General features: G+C 36.5%; 2 protein-coding genes across 6 annotated transcripts in view; one reads left to right on the plus strand and one right to left on the minus strand.

Annotated features, from left to right (window-relative positions):
* Positions 1-267: 267 nt before the first annotated feature.
* On the minus strand, positions 268-18711 carry LOC144048878 (solute carrier family 28 member 3-like). Its single transcript, XM_077561318.1, has 18 exons — positions 18594-18711; positions 17722-18353; positions 10668-10744; positions 9509-9600; positions 9156-9345; positions 7818-7962; positions 7490-7603; positions 6206-6283; positions 6061-6141; positions 5892-5972; positions 5686-5811; positions 4799-4926; positions 3578-3746; positions 3295-3492; positions 3130-3211; positions 2355-2453; positions 768-882; positions 268-624 (listed from the first exon to the last, which is right to left on the minus strand). The coding sequence occupies exons 2-18, from the start codon at positions 17788-17790 to the stop codon at positions 507-509; spliced, it is 1962 nt and encodes a 653-aa protein (XP_077417444.1). The 5' UTR covers positions 17791-18353; positions 18594-18711; the 3' UTR covers positions 268-506.
* The window catches only part of ntrk2a (neurotrophic tyrosine kinase, receptor, type 2a), a 74774-nt gene continuing 72453 nt past the window's right edge, over positions 17822-20142 (plus strand). For 2 of the 5 annotated variants that reach the window (XM_077561312.1, XM_077561317.1), the window contains exon 1: positions 17823-18391. In XM_077561312.1, the coding sequence (XP_077417438.1) occupies positions 18132-18391 (260 nt within the window). In that variant the 5' untranslated portion in view covers positions 17823-18131. Of the gene's footprint in view, positions 18392-20142 lie in introns of all 5 variants that reach the window. The other 3 variants (XM_077561313.1, XM_077561316.1, XM_077561314.1) reach the window with 2 other exon arrangements.

Genomic DNA, 20142 nt, shown 5'->3' on the forward strand with positions numbered 1-20142 from the left:
GAACCATAGTAAATATTTTTTTTTGATAAAAAAATAAAAATAAATCTGAGATCTTACTGTTGATACTTGCTTAATTAGGCTACTGTTATTTATTTTGTTGATCTCATATGATTGTGTCTGTACCTAATAAAGTGTAGAAAACAAAACTTACCTTAACACCTTAAGATGTTTATATTCGTTTTTATTGAATGTATTATATTTTTTATAATGCATTAATTGTAACCTGGAAACTGTAGCTGTGCCTCAGCTCAATGAACAGGCGAGATGTTTTTGATCACTGCTGCACTTTATTGGTCGGCAGGGACGTAGCACCAAAATCTGGGCTGTAAAACAAATCATCTGCAGGGCTGAACTGGCCATCTGCCATACAGCGCAATTGCGTGGTGGGCCGGTATCTTTTGGGGCCGATGCACTGCTTTGGAATTATTTTCTTCCATTTGACCCCAAAAGACCGGCCCATTTACAATATAGAACCAATCAATATGAGTGGCAGAGTGAGTGGTGCATCAAGGCAGCCAACTACAGTTGAAGTGTGACAAGGAAGGAGTGAGCGCGCAGCACGCATGCATACTGCTCTCACTGAATTCCTTCAGGGTGAAGTTCCACGGCTCATGCACTGTCACACTGACAAGCAGAAAAACACATCAACTTATGATGGATGAACATATAGAATATGTATCTATATACAGTCTCAAGGCGACTTCTGCCATGCAGCCACATTCCACACCAAAAAAATCAGCAATGTTGCCAGTCCGCATATTTCATACCTGTTGTAAAGTTGTGTGCAGCAGGTGAGCATTTCCGTGGCTACCGTCACGTTGGTGCTGTTGAACGCGCCTCTGAGGTAGTGTGGGCAGTCCACTTCGGGGATGTACAGTATGCCTGCAAGTACACTCGCACACGCACGCACACACGTTTGTCTTACTATATTTATGGGGCCATTCATTAACATAATGCATTTTCTAGCCCCTTCCCCTAACTCCAACCATCCAAAATGATTGCCTACCCCAATTCCTTACCCTAACCTCAACCATAACCCAATTCAAACCTAAACTCTAAAACCAAGTCTTAACCCCCAAAAGAGGTCTAAACTTGTGGCCCAGCAAAATGGCCCCTAAAAAAAGTCATTAGTTATAGTTACAAATTACTTTTTATAAAAAAGTAATTCAGTTACTGCTTTGTAAAAGTAATTAGTTACTCAACAAAGTAACTGACTTCTGTTGTCTGTGTCGCTGACATTTTAACCAGTGAATCATATTGCCGCACGCAAATCACTCATCCCAAGTAATTAATTACATTACTCCGTTACTGCAAAATTAATGCCGTTATACTTTAACGCCGTTATTCCCAACACTGCCAGTGAGGCAGCGGAGCCATGTGATCTCGCCAAGCCAATAAGTGAAGAAAATACTAACAATGACAGGGTTATAACTTAGAACTGTAGTTTATTATGTTGCTATGGAGAGTATTATATATATATGTGACCATCATTTTGATTAAAAAACAAGTTAAAATATAGAATTTCTTCAGTAATTAAAAAAAAAAGTATTCAAACACATAGAAATTATTTTTTGAATAAAATTTACGAAGATTTACAGAAGATTTAAAAATGTACTACATAGTTCAACTATTTTCAACATAATAATAATAATAATAATAATAATAATAATAATAATAATAATAATAATAATAATAAAACATGTATGGTAATTTTGAAAATGTCAACATAGCATGCTATTTAAGAAAAATAATGTTACTTGTATTTGTACTACATTGTTACTTAGGAGTAAAAAGAAAATGTATTGAGATTTTCAATACAAACTTCAACTATCAACTATACTATGTGTATTTTGTTCTTCATATATTACAAACTTGAATGTGCAAACCAGCAAATAGAATCACTGTATTACTGTGGTTGTGTATTGATTTATTTTTAATTTGAAGAAATGTTTTCTCCTCTTTATTATTTTCATTGCTGTTTTATTTGATCACAACAATGTTCACTCACTGCAATTATGAGCTGTTATGTTCCAAAAAGCTGACACAAAAACTCCTCATAAGTAATAATTAACTAATTAATTCAAAGAGAAGACACTAAGTGAAGGGACAAATGGAGCCCAGATTTATTCATATCTTCGGTCTAGTCATATTAATATGACATATGCGTGTGAATATTCATGCAAATGTGTTCCCAATAGGGTGATTCAAATCCGACTGTAGGAAGTGATGGCGCATACCCAACAGTACATCTTTTGTTTCCCACTTAGCAAGAAGCCTCCGTCGCCGTGTGTGGAATCATAAATGATATTAATTGTTAATAATGGGTGACCTTTGAATGAGGCGTAGGAAGTCACCTGCGACACAGGCCGTCACGAAACAGGAAACGCTGCCTGCGATCAGGGATCGGACGCCACAAGAGGAGATCTCGCTTAGTCGCTCCGGAGCCATTGAAGCTGGAATAATAATAATTTAATAATTTTGTCAAAGTTAAATGGTTAAGTAATTAATTAATCACAAAAAAATCACATTAATCGTGTATTAATGTATATTAATCACACAATTAATTTTGAGCGCAGATCTTGAGTTTTCACTCAGAAAAAAAACACTTCATAAACACTTGATGTTTAGACATGAAATCCTTCTCAATCAACACCTTTGGGCTCTGTGGTGGTGATTTTGATTTCATAATTCATAAAATTGAGTTAAAATTAAATAGATGTGCTGCACTATAAAAAAATTGTGTGATATTAATTTGTGTTGAGGTCATTTTTCTGCCACTAGATGGCATGATTGCATTTGTAAGAGGCTGGTGACAGCTCAGCGCATTTTCTTTTCATATTAAGAGCTATCTAATTTAACAAGAAGTAACTTGTGAAATTCTGCACATTTTTAAAATTGTAAAATACAACTTGACACAAATATATGCATTATTATTAAATGTTTTTTTTTTGTTAAATATTGACGTGGATGCGTCTGCTGCGTTGCGACTGGAATTCCTCCATTACAGTACAGGCTTTCCAAGTAAGGGGCGGTCATTAATCACCCGCTTTAAATTAACTCAAAATTAACACACTAATTTTGACACCACAAATTTCCATGTGATGAGTGATTTGTGGTAGTGGCTCTCACCTATCGCTGCTACCGACATGCCTAGTGAGGCGATGTTGGAAAAGCCGCATAGGGCGTACGTGGCGATGGTTTCAGAGTGGACCTGTGAAAGGAAAATCCATCATGTCTTGTGATGCATTTAATAGTGTTATGGTCTACACAAAGCAAAAATAAAGCCAACCTTACAGAAATGTATTGTTTGACGTTGTTGACGTACTGCGGCCCGCCAGCTTTGCGCCTCTTGATCAAGACCGACAACTTCTGATAGGCCACAAATTCATTGAGGAAGGTCTTAGTGCCCACCAGTTCGGCCACCACGAAGCTGTCCTCCCACGAAACTCCCATAATAAACGCCAGGGGCATAAAGATGTACGAGCAGATCAGCTGGAAGATGACCAGTAGTTTGACTTGATTTTACATTTGACTACACCCAACTCATGAACTCATTTTGTGTGTGTGTGTCCTTTACCGAGAAGCTGAGCTGCGGGTAGTCAAACATGCTCCCCAGCCAGGAGACGGCAGCGTCAAAGAAGGCCAACAGTGCCATGAAGGACAAGAGGTTGACCACCACGTTGGCCACCAGGCCCACCGCAAAGATGGCCCCTTGTGATGCTGCCTCTAGCAGGTTGCTTCTTTCCCTATATGGAAAAAGTGAACATTTCAAAAGACACACACACATACTTTTACTTATATAATTGTAAGGACATCCGTAGACATAATGCATTTCCTAGCCTCTTAACCTAACCTAAACCATCAAAAATGATTGCCTACCGCCATTCCTTACTCTTTCCTCAACCATAACCAAATTCAAACCTAAACTCTAAAACCAAGTCTTGACCCTCAAAAAGAAGTATTGAGTTGTGAGGACCGGCCAAAATGTCCTCACTTCTACAACTCAACTACATTTGATTGCAGTCCCTCAAAAATCATGTTAATTACTTTCAAATTTTTGAATCAACTCACCTGTTGAAATGTAAATTACGGCCTCTATTAGGTTTCATATCATCTTTTCGACAATCACTCCACACATACAAAGTAGCGTGGTAGAGAAGAAGGCTAAAATCAGCATTTAAGCCATTTATGTTTTTCTCAGTCACTTTGCATTCATCAAATGACATTTCTATTTTCTTTTTTTTCTTTTTTACTATGGAACCTACCTAGCCTCAGTCAGCTATTTGGCTGTTACTTTCTTTGGTAATGTTTTTGTGATGCCATAAAATGACACAAGATGGCGCCAAAGCCCAAGCTAATCTATTTTTTCCACACAAGATGGCGCTGTGAGTGTGAGATGGCAGCCGTCTTCAGGAGGCGTCATATAAATATAGATGACTTGACTTGACTTGACTAATAGGAAAATAATAATTGGTGTCATAGTTGAAGAGCTTTGAAGTTTAGCCCCGGGTTGTTAGCACAAGTTGCAGTTTCACTTCATCATACACCCCATTCCTACCCATCTTTTAGCTCAAAGATATTTGTTTTTATAATATGACATTAAATGATAATAACATGGTTAGGGATCATAGTTTGTGGTATGTTTACAGTTTGAATTACAAACACAATTATAAACATTTTTAATGGTGTGCCAAAAACATTTCTTTGCTATTCGTGTCAGGGCTCGGCACCTGTTCCGCATGAACGTCGAGATTTTAATGTACTCTACTCGCTCATGTTCTTAGTTTTTTCCCCCTACCCTTCCATTTTGACATTGCCAACTGATTTTGTGCTCGGCGTCTCTGTTTCTGGCCAGAACATTTTAGAGACGGCCAGCGAGGCGGGAGCGGACATCAACGACGCAGTCATCAAGTGTGTAGCTTCCACCTTACAGAAACAAGGAAATACTGTAATCAATAAATACTCCTCCACCACAGCCCAATTTCAGTTTGATACAGTTGGAATGGACAATTCTGAACATCCGGGCACTTCTTATGCAATGCAACACAATGCTTCCTTTACATGGTGAAAATAAATAGTGTATTGTATTTCTTTTACCTATGACTAGCATAGGCCTACAAACCAAGCACATTGTTATAGTAGTAAAAACACATTTCCTCACATTTTGAAATCAAATTAATCTTCACAAATCAAATTTCAAGGATCCAAAATGCTTTTCAATCAGCGGAGAGCGTCCTTTCCAAGTACGATTTTGACATTAGCTCAGAATTGCCTATAAATGTAATGCTAGTACAGTTAATACAAACTAATCAAACTAATAATATCAGTTGCGGCATTGTCGTTTTTATACGAAATATGAGTATAGCAAAAATTTAATATTATTTTGTCTATCTATGCTATATAAATAAAGTCACCATTATTATGAATATGGACACAATGTAAAAAAAAAATAGATGCATATAAACTCAAATTACAATACGAGTTGAGGACCTAATTGGTATTTTGAATAATGTTTAGGAAACACTTTTACATTTGTAATCTTTCATTTACACAACAAATTTATGTTTCTTTATTTTGTGCATGATTGTTAACATTTCAATTCTGGACTGACCCATATAGTGAGCGTCCTACTGAAGAGTTGGGGTAGATTAGCATATTGTCACTTTTAGCCGTTATCGTCCTCACCCCGAAGGAGATAAAGACTCCCATGAGGGTGCCGGCGATGCTGGCGAAGCCTCCCGTCAACACGGCGTGGAGCTCGGACAGGGTGAGCTCACGGATGTAGGGTCGGATCAACAGTGGGGTTTCTGTCTGAAACACGTCCATTTGACGTGATGATGAGGAGCAGGGGGATTTGATTGTGGCGTGTTATTGTTGCCATGGCGACACACCTGCCCTAAGAAGATATTTGCAGCTGCGGCCATCGATTCGACAGGAGACGTTCCCATGGTAACCTGCATTATGAAGCCGATCTGTCGACAGGAAGCAGAATCTTAGGTGTTCTTTGGCTTACTGTGCTTTTCTACTCAAAGTCATTGACCAGCGCCGCTGCGTTCTCACCTTGCTGACCAGCCACTGCATGAAGCCCAGATGGTAGAGCACTGAGATGACGGCGCTCAGAAAAATCAAGATGGGCATCACCTGTGAAGACAAAACACTTTTATCACATTTGATTTTTCTATGACTAAATGTTTGATGCACTTACCTTGAAGATGAATAAATGCTCCTCATAATTGTCCCCAAAGATGAAACGAGAGCCAACGTCTGTGTAGGATATGAAGTTCTGCAGAGAGACGTTCATGGCCACAAAATCAAATAGACCTCAACGTGCATTTTATATTTTATATAAAAACCTCATCGTCATGTGTTACCAGTTTGATAAATGTTTATACACACATAACAACAAAATGTGCTCAAATTACCCTTAATTATATGTTGATATTAATCTGTGAAGACTGATGTTGTTATTAAATTCTCACAAATATCAGCATGAATTCAAATGATAGGAAACAGATAAATATCAATATGCAAACATTTATAATATATTATTCTAAGTGTTTACATTTTCAAATGACCATTTCTACAACATTCCTAGGAAATCACAATGTCCCATCACAGCTATTTTTTTAGAACAGGCCTGCAGGCTACTCATGTGGTCCTTGCAGGGTACCTGGTGACTGTGGCCAGCACGTTGGTGACCCCTGATTTTTGTTAGGGTCAAGATCAGCCCTATCATTTTTGTTGCTTTCATTTACAGTAATTTTGTTTCCCCTAAAAGTGATTAATTAAAATATATTCATGCACTTTTTATTTACCTACAACTATAATTGGCTAATTTGCCAGTATTTAGTGTAAATACAATGACATTTGTAATTTACATTTTAATTTAATTTAATTTTATTAAATAATTGATTAATTAAATATGAAAAATGTATTTTACATTTTAATTTAATTGTATTAAATAATTGATTAATTTACTATGATTAAATTAGTTGTACGTAAAAACAATAATTCCTTTTAATTTGGATATTTATTAATGTTTTACCTTTTTCACCTTAAAATTTTGCCCATCCTTGATTCAAATTAATTTAAATAAATAATTGGTTAATTTTAAATAATTGAAAATCAATGCAAATACATTTTTATCCACTAATAAACATTTTAAATAATTAATAATTCATCATTGGGTATTCATTAGTTTATATATTTCTTTTTTTGTACTTCTAAAAAATCAAAAAAAAACTTGGTCTCCCGTATATCGATTTTGAAAATAAAATGTAGCATGTGCACAAACGTTTGCCCACCCCTGAGCTAAATGATAAAGTCCCATGTTCCACTGTCATTCAATAAATAAATAATAAATAAATAAATACTACAATATTTTTATTAGCTGACTAATTGATTTCAAAGGTGACAAATGTTTAAGCCTTGGGGGGTGTCTGCACAAAGTGCTGCAAGTGCGTGCGTGCGTGCGTGCGTGCGTGTGTACCTCAAAACATTGGCCAAGCCAGTCTAGTGCTTTTAAACCAAAAGAGGTCCTGAGAACGAAAAGCCCAAACACAAACTGCAGCCCGAATCCACCGAACAATGCTTGCCAGGACCACTGAAACATACGCGTGCAATAGGCAAGTGAAGTTTATTTGAGTCACTGAGAGTGGGTTAACTTAATTTATTATTATTAATTTTATTGGGGGGGGGGGGGGCTTTGTAGATATGATTTCAAGTTTTAAAGTAACAATCAAAGAGATTCCATTCAGGTAGCAGTATGATCAGTGTGTGTGTGTGTGTGTGTGTGTGTGTGTGTGTGTGAGACCTACACTGAAAGGATGCTTGGAGAAGAGCATCATGAGAAAGATGAGGAGTAGCAAACCGAAGAAAGACACCAATTGTCTTTCCCCCCGTTTGGCTGTGTCCAATGCCAGCCAGCACACAAGGCCCACCAGCACACACGTGTAAATCAGCCTGCAAGGAGGAGAGACGCAAAATCAAACATCTGGACCAGAAGTGCTGGAGAACATACAGTATTTGTTGTGCTAGCTAGCTGCTATGCTGAATTCCAAGGGAAACCAGTGTGTGGACATGAAGTACTCATGTCTACGTCTTGAGGCATTTTCAACCCGCAAGGTCCGTCTCTTTAAAAACATAAAGTCATGACATCATTAAATACAATGTGAAGAATTTTATTTTTAATCCTTTATAGTTCATTTAATTGCTATTATGTAGGCTTTGGCCACCTGGGGGCAGTAGACAAAAGACATACGGATAGGCGGTTAGAACACCACCACATATATTCTATTTGTTAGCACAGTCTATGGCATTTCCCATTACGTCTTAGCATTAGCATTAAGCTAGTGGACTTGAAAGTTTAGCTAAGTAGTTGTTTTAAATATACAATAATGTAATTCTATTTGCTTCTATGTTTGATTTGACAGTAAACTTCTACTGGGAGTGGAATTGAAAAGAATTGCGTACAATTTTTTTCTGACAAACCTCTTATTGTGAAGTGAATTGAGTTCACTGTCACCATACAGCAGTTGTATCTCAAGTTTGAGCAAGTTAAAACCAAAAATCAGCTGATATCTAAAAAACACAGCCATTTTTTTGAGGGAAATTTTGTCTATTTAGAATTTATTTATTTATTTGTGTGTGTGTGTGTGTGTGGGGGGGGGGGGGGGGGAATTAAAAAATAAGTAAACTATATATTTTCAAGTCATATTTATTTCAAGATATACTTATGAGAATGTTTTAGGGGAAAAATAAGTGTAATATTTTGCATCCAGAAAAATAAGTATATTTCAAGAAAGAAGGTTTATTTATTTATGTTTTTATTTGTTTATTTATTTACTGTATTCATTTTTAATATATATTCTAGCCAAGCAGGATTTATTACAACCTGGGCAAGAGGATACACAACACTGCTTGGCAGAAAAAGGACAATGAAGGTCTACAAAAAGAGTCACTTGAAAAACATTTGGAAGGGCTGCATTTACCGATCCAGTTTGATTTGTCTCTGCATAGCACCACCTACTGGAAAAGGTTGGTCATTACAACACTTATCACGAATGCAAAATCAAATTGGATTATTCTGATCCTTTACAATTACTTGGCAATGCTTTTATACTGTAAATAAACATGTCTTTGAAGTCATTTCTCACCATCTGAGCTGAATCCAGTTTTTGTTGACCCACTCCCTGACAGGCAGCAGCCCCTCCCATATCCGTTCACCGTAACGTCCTATCATCCAATCCCAGATGAGGAAGAAGAGCACCAGTGAGGAGATGACAAGCAGCCCGATGGCCCGACGGAAATTCAGCACGCAGGCCGCGATCACCACGGCAACCCAGCCTGGAAACACAACGCCAGTCAATGCTTGCTTTCTTATCCCCGGCAGGGGTGTGAGGGATCCAGGGTCCCGGGGCCAATGCAACGTCTTAAACGAGTTACTTTTAAAGCAATTAAATCTATTCAGGGTCTTGAGTTATACAGTATTTCAACAGTGAGCATTCACCTGCCGCAAAAAGCAGCTTTAGAAGTAGCCCCAATGAGTCTCGATGTTGGGCGTAATAGCCTTTCAGTGATGCTACTGTCCTCATCAGCAGGCTGTTTGCACAAAGAGAGAATAGAAATAAGGTGGGAAGGGAATTCAAGGTCACAATATTAGGCACACTTCCATATCTAGGGAGATCAAATAGGAAAAAGAATGAGACTTTTGCCTTTTTCATTTTTTTTAAACTCATTCACTGCCATTGACAGCTATAGACGTCAAAAATTCATTTTAACTATTTCTATCAGATTAACATTTTTGTCCCCATTTTTGTTAACAAGAGTATGAAAACCTAGAAATTATTTTTTGGTACATTTAGTACAGTTATAAAATTTGTGATTAATCGTCAGTTAACTAGTGAAGTCATACGATTAATTACGATTAAAATTTTTAATCGCCTGATGCCCTTAATTTTAAATATGTTCTTTTAATTTTTAAATTTTTATTTATTTTTAATAATCTTTTTTTTTTTAAGAAAAGATTATTAAAAATGAGGGGCGTCAGGCGATTAAAATTTTTTATCGTAATTAATCGCATGACTTCACTAGTTAGCTCACGATTAATCACAAATTTTATATCTGTTCTAAATGTACCAAAAAAGAATTTGTTCTAATACAATAAAAAAAAAAAATCTAGATTTTCATACTCTTGTTAACTAAAGTGGGGGGAAAATGTTAAACTAATAGAAATAGTTAAAATGAAATTTTGACGTCTATAGCTGTCAATGGCAGTGAATGAGTTAATGTACAGCAATGTCTTGAGCTACAAGTTGAATTCACTCCATGACCACCACACTTTTACCTCAAATTATCTACCTTAATCGAGCCATTGAAATGAGTTGTAGAGCGATTAATCCAACATAACCTGCAAAGACGGAAAATGTGAGCGTGTCTTCTTATTCTTTGGTACTTATTGGTAGTTGGTAAACCAACTTAAGGGTGCATTAACAGCGCTAATAACGTAAATTGTACTTCCACTATGAGGAAACCTATGTAAAATGGTGGTGGCCAGATGTTAAAGATGCATTGTGGAGTTTAAAATGTTAATGTTAATGTCATTAGATGATGATGGTGTGCCTGATAAAGTGGCCAGTGAGTATGTAACTGTTTAAAGGAAGACCCACAAACTGTATTTGTGTCTGTTAGACTTTTTCTCAACATCTTCATCAATGCCGGAGTCCATGTCGATGTACATGTGCTCCTGTCACACACACACACGCACACACACGCACACAGCCCGAGGAGAATATGTTTAAAACCTGTAAGAACCAAATGTTTACACAAGGTTTCGGCTAATATGTTGACACAACATGCAAATGAGTCGCAGCAAGGCTAAACTTTCTTTTACAGAAGCAGACTAGACAAAATGTCATACAGAAAAAGTATAAATTGGAGGGGGAAAGTCACGTTTTTGTCACAAGTCACAAGTTTTGTATTTGACAAAAAAGGACGTAGACATTCAAGAAAAAAATATCTTAAAATTTATTTATTTATTTATATATATATATATATTTTAGAAATGTTTAATATGTTTATGATTTTGGAGGGGAAAAGGTGCATGTATACAGTCAACAAAAATATGTATACTTTCAAGAAAAAAAGCTACAAACATTTTAAAATTTAAGAAAAAGCTGTTTTTTTGTTTCGAACCCACATATTATTAAGGAAAAGTGCTCTAAAAATACATGTATGCTAAAATTACATTTATGTTTTTTTTTAATCATGAGAAAAAAGTTGATAAATGGTCTTACAGATTTTTTTTTTTAAAGAATATAGGGGGGAAACGTAATATATTTTAAGGGGAAGGATATATATTTCCTTTTTTTTTTAAGTCTATAGGAGTAAACTCAAATTTTAAGTTAAAAATTAAAAAGTTACATTTTAAGTTAAAAAGTTCTGTATTATATATATTATTATTATTAAAAAAAAATTAAAGTTGAAAGAGTAAAAGTTTGTTTAAGAAAAACAAAACACATTTTCAAGGGGGAAAAAAAGTGTAGAGTTTTGAGAAAACACTATACAAATGCGGAGAAAGAATTTCGCCCCACTTAGGTGGGTGTGACAACCACTGGTACTTTAACTCAACTTTAACTTTTGAGCACACACGTTCTCAAAGTTCCTACCTGGGCCTCAAAGGATCTGTTGTGTAATCCGCATTTTTGCCTGCTAATCATCTCCATCATATTTGTGCTCCACTTGCAACAAACACACTGACAGCACAGGAGGGGTAACAGGCACCTTTTCTCCACACACCTGCTCCACCCTCATCTACAAGAGTTGCCTTAGCTCATTTTCATGTGATGTCGTCAGCAACCACAAGAGGGCAGCGTCGCATAATTTCTCAGCAATTGTCAAAGTGGGCAAAAGAGTTCACGTTCGCTCATTCAAGGCCATGCCATCACTAACACAGCACAATATAACAGACTAAACAGTAATATTAATACAATATTGAAATATAATAATAATAATAATAAAAATAATAATAATGATAATAATCATAATACAAATAATAATAATACGAATAGAATATTAAAATATTAAATATTCTGAAAATATTTTCGACATTCTTTTAAAGAATAAAATCATTTTAAAAAAAAAAAGGTGAATTAACAAATTAGTTAAAATCCAGACATCACCACATAATACGCTAAAGCACAGATTTCTTTCATTGCAACAAATGCACTTAAATATATTACATATACAATTGAAAAAGCAATCTTTTAAAATTATAATTTAAATTAAATAATTTAATTAAAATTATGTAATTTCTTTAATTGTGAATTTGCATTCAAATAGTCATTCATCTTTATCATTAATCATTAATCCAAAATCCAAAGGAAATTAAAATACTACCTAAAATAAAATATGGAGAAAAAATTACGATACAAAATAAAAAATGCTAATTATAAAAAATAAAATCATTTTAAACCTCTATTGTCATAATCTATGGATATAATCTTCATATTAAAATTGACAAATAATTTAAAAAGAACTGAAAAGTAGCAACAATAAAATACAAATAAATATAAATGTAAGTTGTTACATAATTCCATGAATTAAAAAACATACTATCCTTGGTGGCGGAGAGCAACAATTTCTTAAAATAAATGCATGAATCAGGAAAAATAAATAAATAAATAAAATAAACTCTTACTGTTGTACCTGATGTGTTATGCGTGCACTTTAAGTGTAAAGGCAAGCACTGCACCAATCCAAATGCAATTAGTGCTAAATGGAGCACACAGACGTGATGGACGACTTGTTTGCAGGAATTATGACACGTTACTTAACTGTACAAACACGTGTGTGCTAGGCCGCTGCCAGTGCCGCTACACTTCCATTGGCGCAATAATTTCCGCGGGAATTTTTCTAGTTGCCAAGTGTTATCACCAAGGCCCTACGAGTGGCATTAGTGATGGACGGCCATACTTCATTATGCTCGGAGCAGCCTTCGCTTCTCAACGGGAAGGACGCGATTAGTTGCAACATTCTCTTGTTGTGACAACCTTTTAATTAGAGCCATGGACACACACATTGGATTGTCTTTGTGTGTGTGTATGTGTGTGAGGCCTTTGAGGCACGCATCCACCACATTTGTTCACACGAGCACACACATACACGCGCACACGCACACATACAGGCTCCATAATTACACTGCTCTATTCAGCAGCAGTGTCCGTGCGTCACCACAATCGTCATGTTAAAGTCACAGCAGCAGGAAAAGGAGGAAGAGGGCGACGTGTGATGTCATTGGCTGTCACATGCAAGGTGAAACATGAAGCACAGCTAATGTGGGGAAGGAATGACAACATCTTATTTTGGTTGCAAGAAAAAAAAGTATATGTTTAGGGGAGAAAGGAAACTTGTATACAGACAAGGAAAAAACGATGGACATTTCAGGAAAGAGGTAATACATAGGTGTTTTAGGAGTTTGTCCTTTTTTTACTCATGACTGCCACTTCTGGCCTTAAGCGTAACTGCAGCCTCTAGGTCAAGCTCGAACACGTGCGCACGAATAAACTTTTCATTTTTTAAATTTTCTTGGAGTCTGAGCTGGAGTTTGGGCTGTGATCTAAGACAGCCTCTTGTTTGTTTTTGCCAGTTTCCATTTCAATTGTGTCGTACACTGACACTAAAGTTGCCCCCTCCCCCACCCCCCAAAAAATAAAATAAAATACAGCTGTACATTTTTAAGAAAAGGGATTTATCTTCCGGCGGCAAAAAGTAATCAATTCTAGGATTATAAAAAAAATTGTTATTTATTATATTAAACTGCTATACACTATGTTTTATAACTAGTTTATTATTGTTATAATGTTGCTTTTTTAAATTTCTTTTTTGTTGTTTGTTTATTCTGTGATATGGATCTCCCTTGGGTCTGGAAAAAAGAATAAAGTATTACTGGAAAAAAAAGTATACAGCGAACACTTGCATACTTGTGTTTCGATATTTGAACCTGTCCTCCATTATTAAATTTCGGCTATTTTTGTGCTATGGCTGAAGCAATTAATGTATCACTTTGGCACCATCTGTTGGAATCTTGATGATGCTGTTAGGTTTCATTCCTTTTGATACTTTCATCAGCGTTTGAGATGCCCCGTTTTGTTGGCAGTCCTTGAATGCATCTCGTTTACATTCAAAAGTGAAACAAACGTATATTCACGTTTCTGTCCCGACGCAGCTACTAAAAACCCGTGTCCAAATTGCCATTATGATTTGCCTGTAACATTTATTGTTGTTTGTAAAAACCAAAAGGGGAGTTTAATGACATATCTATAGTGCTCATACTGTATTTGTTAGCCCATATGTCACATCAGTTTGTGTTAATTAGAGTGTTATTTAGGATCGTAATACTTTTGATGCGCTTTATTTTAGGGTGGCTTGTTTGTTATAATAATAATCATAATAATAATATTAATAATAATAATCATAATAATAATATTAATAAAATACAGTTATCTATGTAAAATGGGTTCTGTCATGATTCTGTTCATCTTCTTCAACAATCAACACATTTAAATAATTTAAAGACCTTTTTTAACAGGTGCACTTGATTAAAGATGTTCTATATTGATATCAGTGGCATAATAAACGCCCCCCCCCCCCCAACATTACCGTTTATCATGAGAGTTCCCGGGAAAAGGTATTGTTTCAAAAAATGTATCATCAACAGACATATAGGCGAGTGATGTACACCCATCAGATATAAAGTGGAAATAGTTGCGGATGATAAGAAGCTCTTTGAGGTTTGATGTCAAATGTAAAGTGCTTTACAAATAACATTTATTTTTATTATTATTATTATTATTATTATAAGAATGATTAAGAACATCCTGAATGTGAAGTCCCCATTTGCTAAAAAAAAATCATAACCATTACTGTGACACAGCACTTTGTGTCACGTTACCTTTCTTGTGGAATTGTGCTTCAAATGACAAACTTTATGATGACAAGAATGTTAGTTAATCATTTACCAGTTAATATTGCCTAAAAGGAGAGGAATTAGCTAACTGTTAAAACAAAACAAAAAGCCTTTTTTTTTAAAGGACATTTTCAAGACAAACTGATATTCTTTCAAAAAGATGCACTGTATCTTCGAGAGGAAAAAAGCTTTAAAAGGTTAAAAGGATTTTTTTTAAGAGTTAAAAAAATCTATTTAAGAAAACAAATCTTTATCTATAGATTCCTAAAAAGGCTGTATACTTAAAAAAAATCATATCTCAAGAAAAAAACATTGGTGTAAATCTTCAAAGAAGACATTTAAGAAAATAAGATAAAGACATGAAAAAAGGTTGTGTATTTTCCCGCAAAAAAAGAAGAAGATCAAGTCCCCTCCAATATTTTCCAGAAAAAAGGGACATTATTATTGGAGAGCAAAAAAAAAAAGTTGACTGCAAAATTTAGCATTATGTTAGCCCTAATGTGTCGAATCACCATTTTTGTGACAGACTTTTAATGCTTTATTTGGCAGGAAGCCCTAATAGAAAAATATAGCTTATTTGAGGATATAGTGATGGAGCTTATTTAGTTTGGGACAAAAGTGTATCTTTGTGGCTGCTCCACAGCCAAATGTGACCTCGTCCTCATCCTCATCCTCCTCGTCCTCCTCCTCCGTCTCTCACTTTCTGACAAGGACATTCATTCTTCAACACTCAAGGCAAGTCCAGTGCAGACAAATGTTAACTCTTTATGTGCCACTTTGGCTTACAGACTGGACAAATGCATCCTGGATCCACTTTCAATGCAGCAATGTGTCTTGTTCATACAGAAGAGTAACAAAAGGGTGTTTGGTGTCAAAATATAGTATTCATATGGTATAAATGCATCATTTTGGTAGCTTAATGGAGTATTTTTATGACATTCTGTCTTGAAATTCCGCATTTTGTGTCAATAGACATAGCCGGCCGTTGAGGGCAAAATAGCTATATTTTGTGTGAAAATATGGACGCATATGGTAACATTTTGTGATATCATTGGCCGGGTAATTTTAATGACAAAACTCAATATTTTGTGGCAAAATTTTATACATTTGTTACACACATTTTGAGGGCAAAAAAAAAAAAATTTTTTTAAAACAAAGCAGCATTTATGAAAATCAATAGCTTCTTCCATGGGAAATTACAGCCCTTTTTTTGTTTAAATAATAAGCTATCAAGCTTGTTGTGGCCAATTATTGTATTTATTTTGTGTTTGTGACGGGCAAGCTAGTAAGCTATCATGTTATTTGTGGACCAAATAATGTACTTTTTGAATATGAATTTATTTTGGGTTTACAGAAAACCCATGCACATTTGCTAGTTGGCATTTGAAAATTCAACTATTTGCTCATTGTTGTATACATATATATTTATTTATTTTTCGGGTCGGGTGGCGCTACTCACCCCCCCAAAAAATATATTTTTAAAAATAATTTTCTCTTGTTTAGACCAAAGCCGTATATAATGGTGATTCATTCCCTGTACTACGTTCTTCTTATATTTTACCTAACAACACACAAGCTATTGTGTTTTTTGTGGCCAAATATTGTAGTTGTGATACATGACTTTTTTTTTGTGGCCAAATATTTTGGCCATACAAATTTTGGATTTGTACATTTTGTAACAACAAACAAACATGTTACATAATCTATTTCTATTTCCCTCAAATAAAACTCATTGAGTGAAGTTCTGTCAGTGTGTGTGGGATTCTTTTTTCTGGTTGCCATGTTACATAAGCTATCATGCATTTTGTGACCAAATATTCCAGATTTGGCAGACAATTTTTTGGGGTGGCCAAATAGAGCTTTTTATTGCTCAACTACTTTTTGTGGTCAAATATTTTTGGTCACACATTATTCTGGATACTTTTTGTAACAATACAAAGACTTGTTAATAATCTATCCTGCATTTTGCGCCCAAATATTCTAGATTTGGCGGACTGTTTTTTGTAGGGCCAAATATAGCTTTTTTTATTGGTGGACTACTTTTGGTGGCCAAATATAGACTCATATGTTTTTGTAACAATATACAGCCTGTTTATTGCTTGCTATTGTGCTTTGTGTGACCAATTGTTGTATTTTTGGTACAGTGGCGATTCCAAATTGCCGAACGCAGAAATTTTTATTTTGAATCACTACTGCCATCTGTGGCCGAAAAATGAAACTGCACACTCCTTTATTCACACGCACATTTGGTAAGACAGAAGGTGGGAAATTCAAACCCGAATCCAGTCTGAAAACTATTGGCCAGAGGCTTGCAGGACTACCTATTGTGAACAGCAAAGATGTTAATCTATTAATTAGAAGATTTCAGTCATAAATTGTCAAATAAAAAGGCTATTGTAAAGATATTTTTGGGCAAATTGTTATATAGAGCAGCTTTGAGGCTTTGGAGTTGAGCTTTAAGCTTTGATGCAAGCCCGCATTCGTATTTTCGGCTTCGATTTACAAGCAAAAATTTGAGATATGAGCACTGTATTCTTAAAAGAAAGAGCCTTCAAGCTGCTTTAAGCATAAGGTTGCTGTCAAACTAAATCAGAAACAAAGAATCGGTTGTGAATTGAAAACAACAATGCAAACGTGACGTCAGGAGCAGAATTTGGACCCACAACCAGACAGGACTCATCAGTGACAAAATCTAGCCTACATTTTTTGTGTGTAAAAGAAGGTTTCTAGGGAAAATCCATATTGAGGCCCTTCACCTGCAGACTGGACAAGCATTGAGAAGTGCAAGTTGACTCTGACGTGAGCTGCCTTCTGGATCCATCCATCCATCCAATCAGGGGAGAGAGAGAGCTCGAGGTAGAGTAGAGAGGAGCGAGAGAGTCTTCTTGGCACAATGCACTGAGTGTGACAGTGTGGTTTCAGCTGCACTGAAGGAGGATTTCACAGACTGTGTGTGGGGGGGATAAAAGGAGCAAACTGGGCATTGTCTTGTTTTTTCACACCTTGTCTAGCCTTGCCTGCACACCCCCCTCAAGGATATTTTTTTGTGTCTTTGAGTCCCCCTGCGACCCCTTTCCCTTGATTGGCTGCACTCATCCCCACAGCCGACCTGGGCTCGGGCCGTGGGGGCTGCTCGGCGCGCCTTGGCTGAGATTTGCAACCCGACATGAGCGCACAGAGAGCCGGCGCGAGTGGGACTCGGTGGTCCCCGACGCCGTGGCGTAGCTATAAGGGCTGGATGTTGTGCATATGGCTGGCTCTCTTCGGACTGGCGGTGGGCTCCGGAGACCCCTGGCTGGCCGCCGAGGCATGTCCATCCCCCTGCGTCTGCAGCAACACCAGGATCTCCTGCGTGGATCCGGAGCGGGGTATCGCCGCCTTTCCCCTCCTGCAGAGCGAGGCGGAGATGGAGAACATCACGGACATGTGAGGGCATTTTTTTATTTTTTTTTCCGGATTCTCTTCTGCTTGGCAGCTGACGTCTGCAGCCAGAACAACCATTCAGCAACATCTGTATTACTATTGAATAATGATACAGTTATATCTTTTTAGGAAAGGTATCTCACAAGGTAGCAAACATTGCATAACAGGCTCGCTCATCGTCATTTAAAGCATTCGAGTGACTCACGGTTCTGAGGGTCGAGGTTCGAATCTCGGCTCCGAGATATATTATCTCAGGTCCTGTTCTCCCACATTCTTAAACATATATGTTGGATCCAATTATGACCCCAAATAGTCCATTGGTGTTTGTCTATGTGCCCTCTGATTGGCTGGTGACCAATCCGGGGTGTAACCCTCTCGCCCAAAGTCAGGTAGTGTGATCTCCAGTTCACCCGTGACCCCATAATGAGGACACGCTCTATAGAAAATGGATGACTTTAATGTAGACCTTGCTACTTTGTTCACATAAATTGACAGGAGCCGGGCAGTGTGTGCTGTCCAAATATTAGCACAGACACTGGATGACGGTGATTGTCTATTTATGAAGTCCACCAGCAGAGATGAGGACAAAAATCAATTTGACAGTGCAAGAAAGAAAAAAAGAAGACACTATAAGGATGATCGGGATTAAGCGATCATTTATCAAAAATGATGAATCAATAGGACAAGCATCATAGGGGTTATGTAAACTGGTGTAAGCATCTCAAGCAGAGATTGGCTGCCGTTATCTGACTTGGCACAAGATAAACGGCCTTGATGGTGATCACTTTCTGTCAGAGATAAACGCTGGATCTTTATTATTCTAATCTAAGGCCTTGGAGGTGTTCTTGGTAGTTTTTTTTTCTTGTTCATCTTATTTACTTTATTTGCAAAAATGTTGATTTTCTATATTTAATTTATTTGTAAAATTCTTTTAAGATTTTATCCAAAAATACTTAATTTACCTATTATGTATTGTGAAAAAGTAAAAATATTGCAAAAATGAAATAAAAATATTAAATCATTTAAAACATTTTTTTTTTTAAATAGCATCCTATCACACAAGCCATGTGCGATCTGATTCCAAGCCCTCACATCCCCAAAAGGATTTTTTTACAACTGCTGTTATCATTGCATCCGTGTAGATCATATCAGCTGGCTGTTTAAGTATTCCATAGGCTGTCAGTCATAGCCTATATCATGCTGTCCTTAGCTGCCCCTGTCCCTTTCTGATCATAACCACAACATTCGTTACACCAATGTCATTCAATGACAGTATAAATCTTTTCTGCATAGTTGTAGAAGACCATGTGTCCCAACGAACATTTGGACCCCCCCATTGCGTATTGCGTACTGATAACTCAGGTGTCCTCTGGGGTATGCTGTTTGTTAATTCTTATGTACACTGTTTCCCAAAATTTTACAACCATACACCCACTTCATCCTGCACTTATTGAATTCCTTACCCGTACACACTCTTAAAAAAAAAAAACTCATCCTATGGTTTGCAACCAACATTAACTGTTGTATTGGATTTGATTACATTGTACCTAATGATGTGACCAGTCAGCGAGTCATGATAATTAGTACACATGCCCTTAAGACATTTCGTTATATATCCAATAACCATGGTCAGTAAGCTTTTCAAATCCTATTAGAATGAGCTGTTTTCTCAATGCAGTCGCATACTATTTGGACGCCCTTGTGAGTACATAAAAGGGACGAGAACATTTATTTTCTTTATGTTCTGACATTGA

The sequence above is a fragment of the Vanacampus margaritifer genome, chromosome 3 (assembly GCF_051991255.1).
Source record: "Vanacampus margaritifer isolate UIUO_Vmar chromosome 3, RoL_Vmar_1.0, whole genome shotgun sequence".
Lineage (NCBI taxonomy): Eukaryota > Metazoa > Chordata > Actinopteri > Syngnathiformes > Syngnathidae > Vanacampus > Vanacampus margaritifer.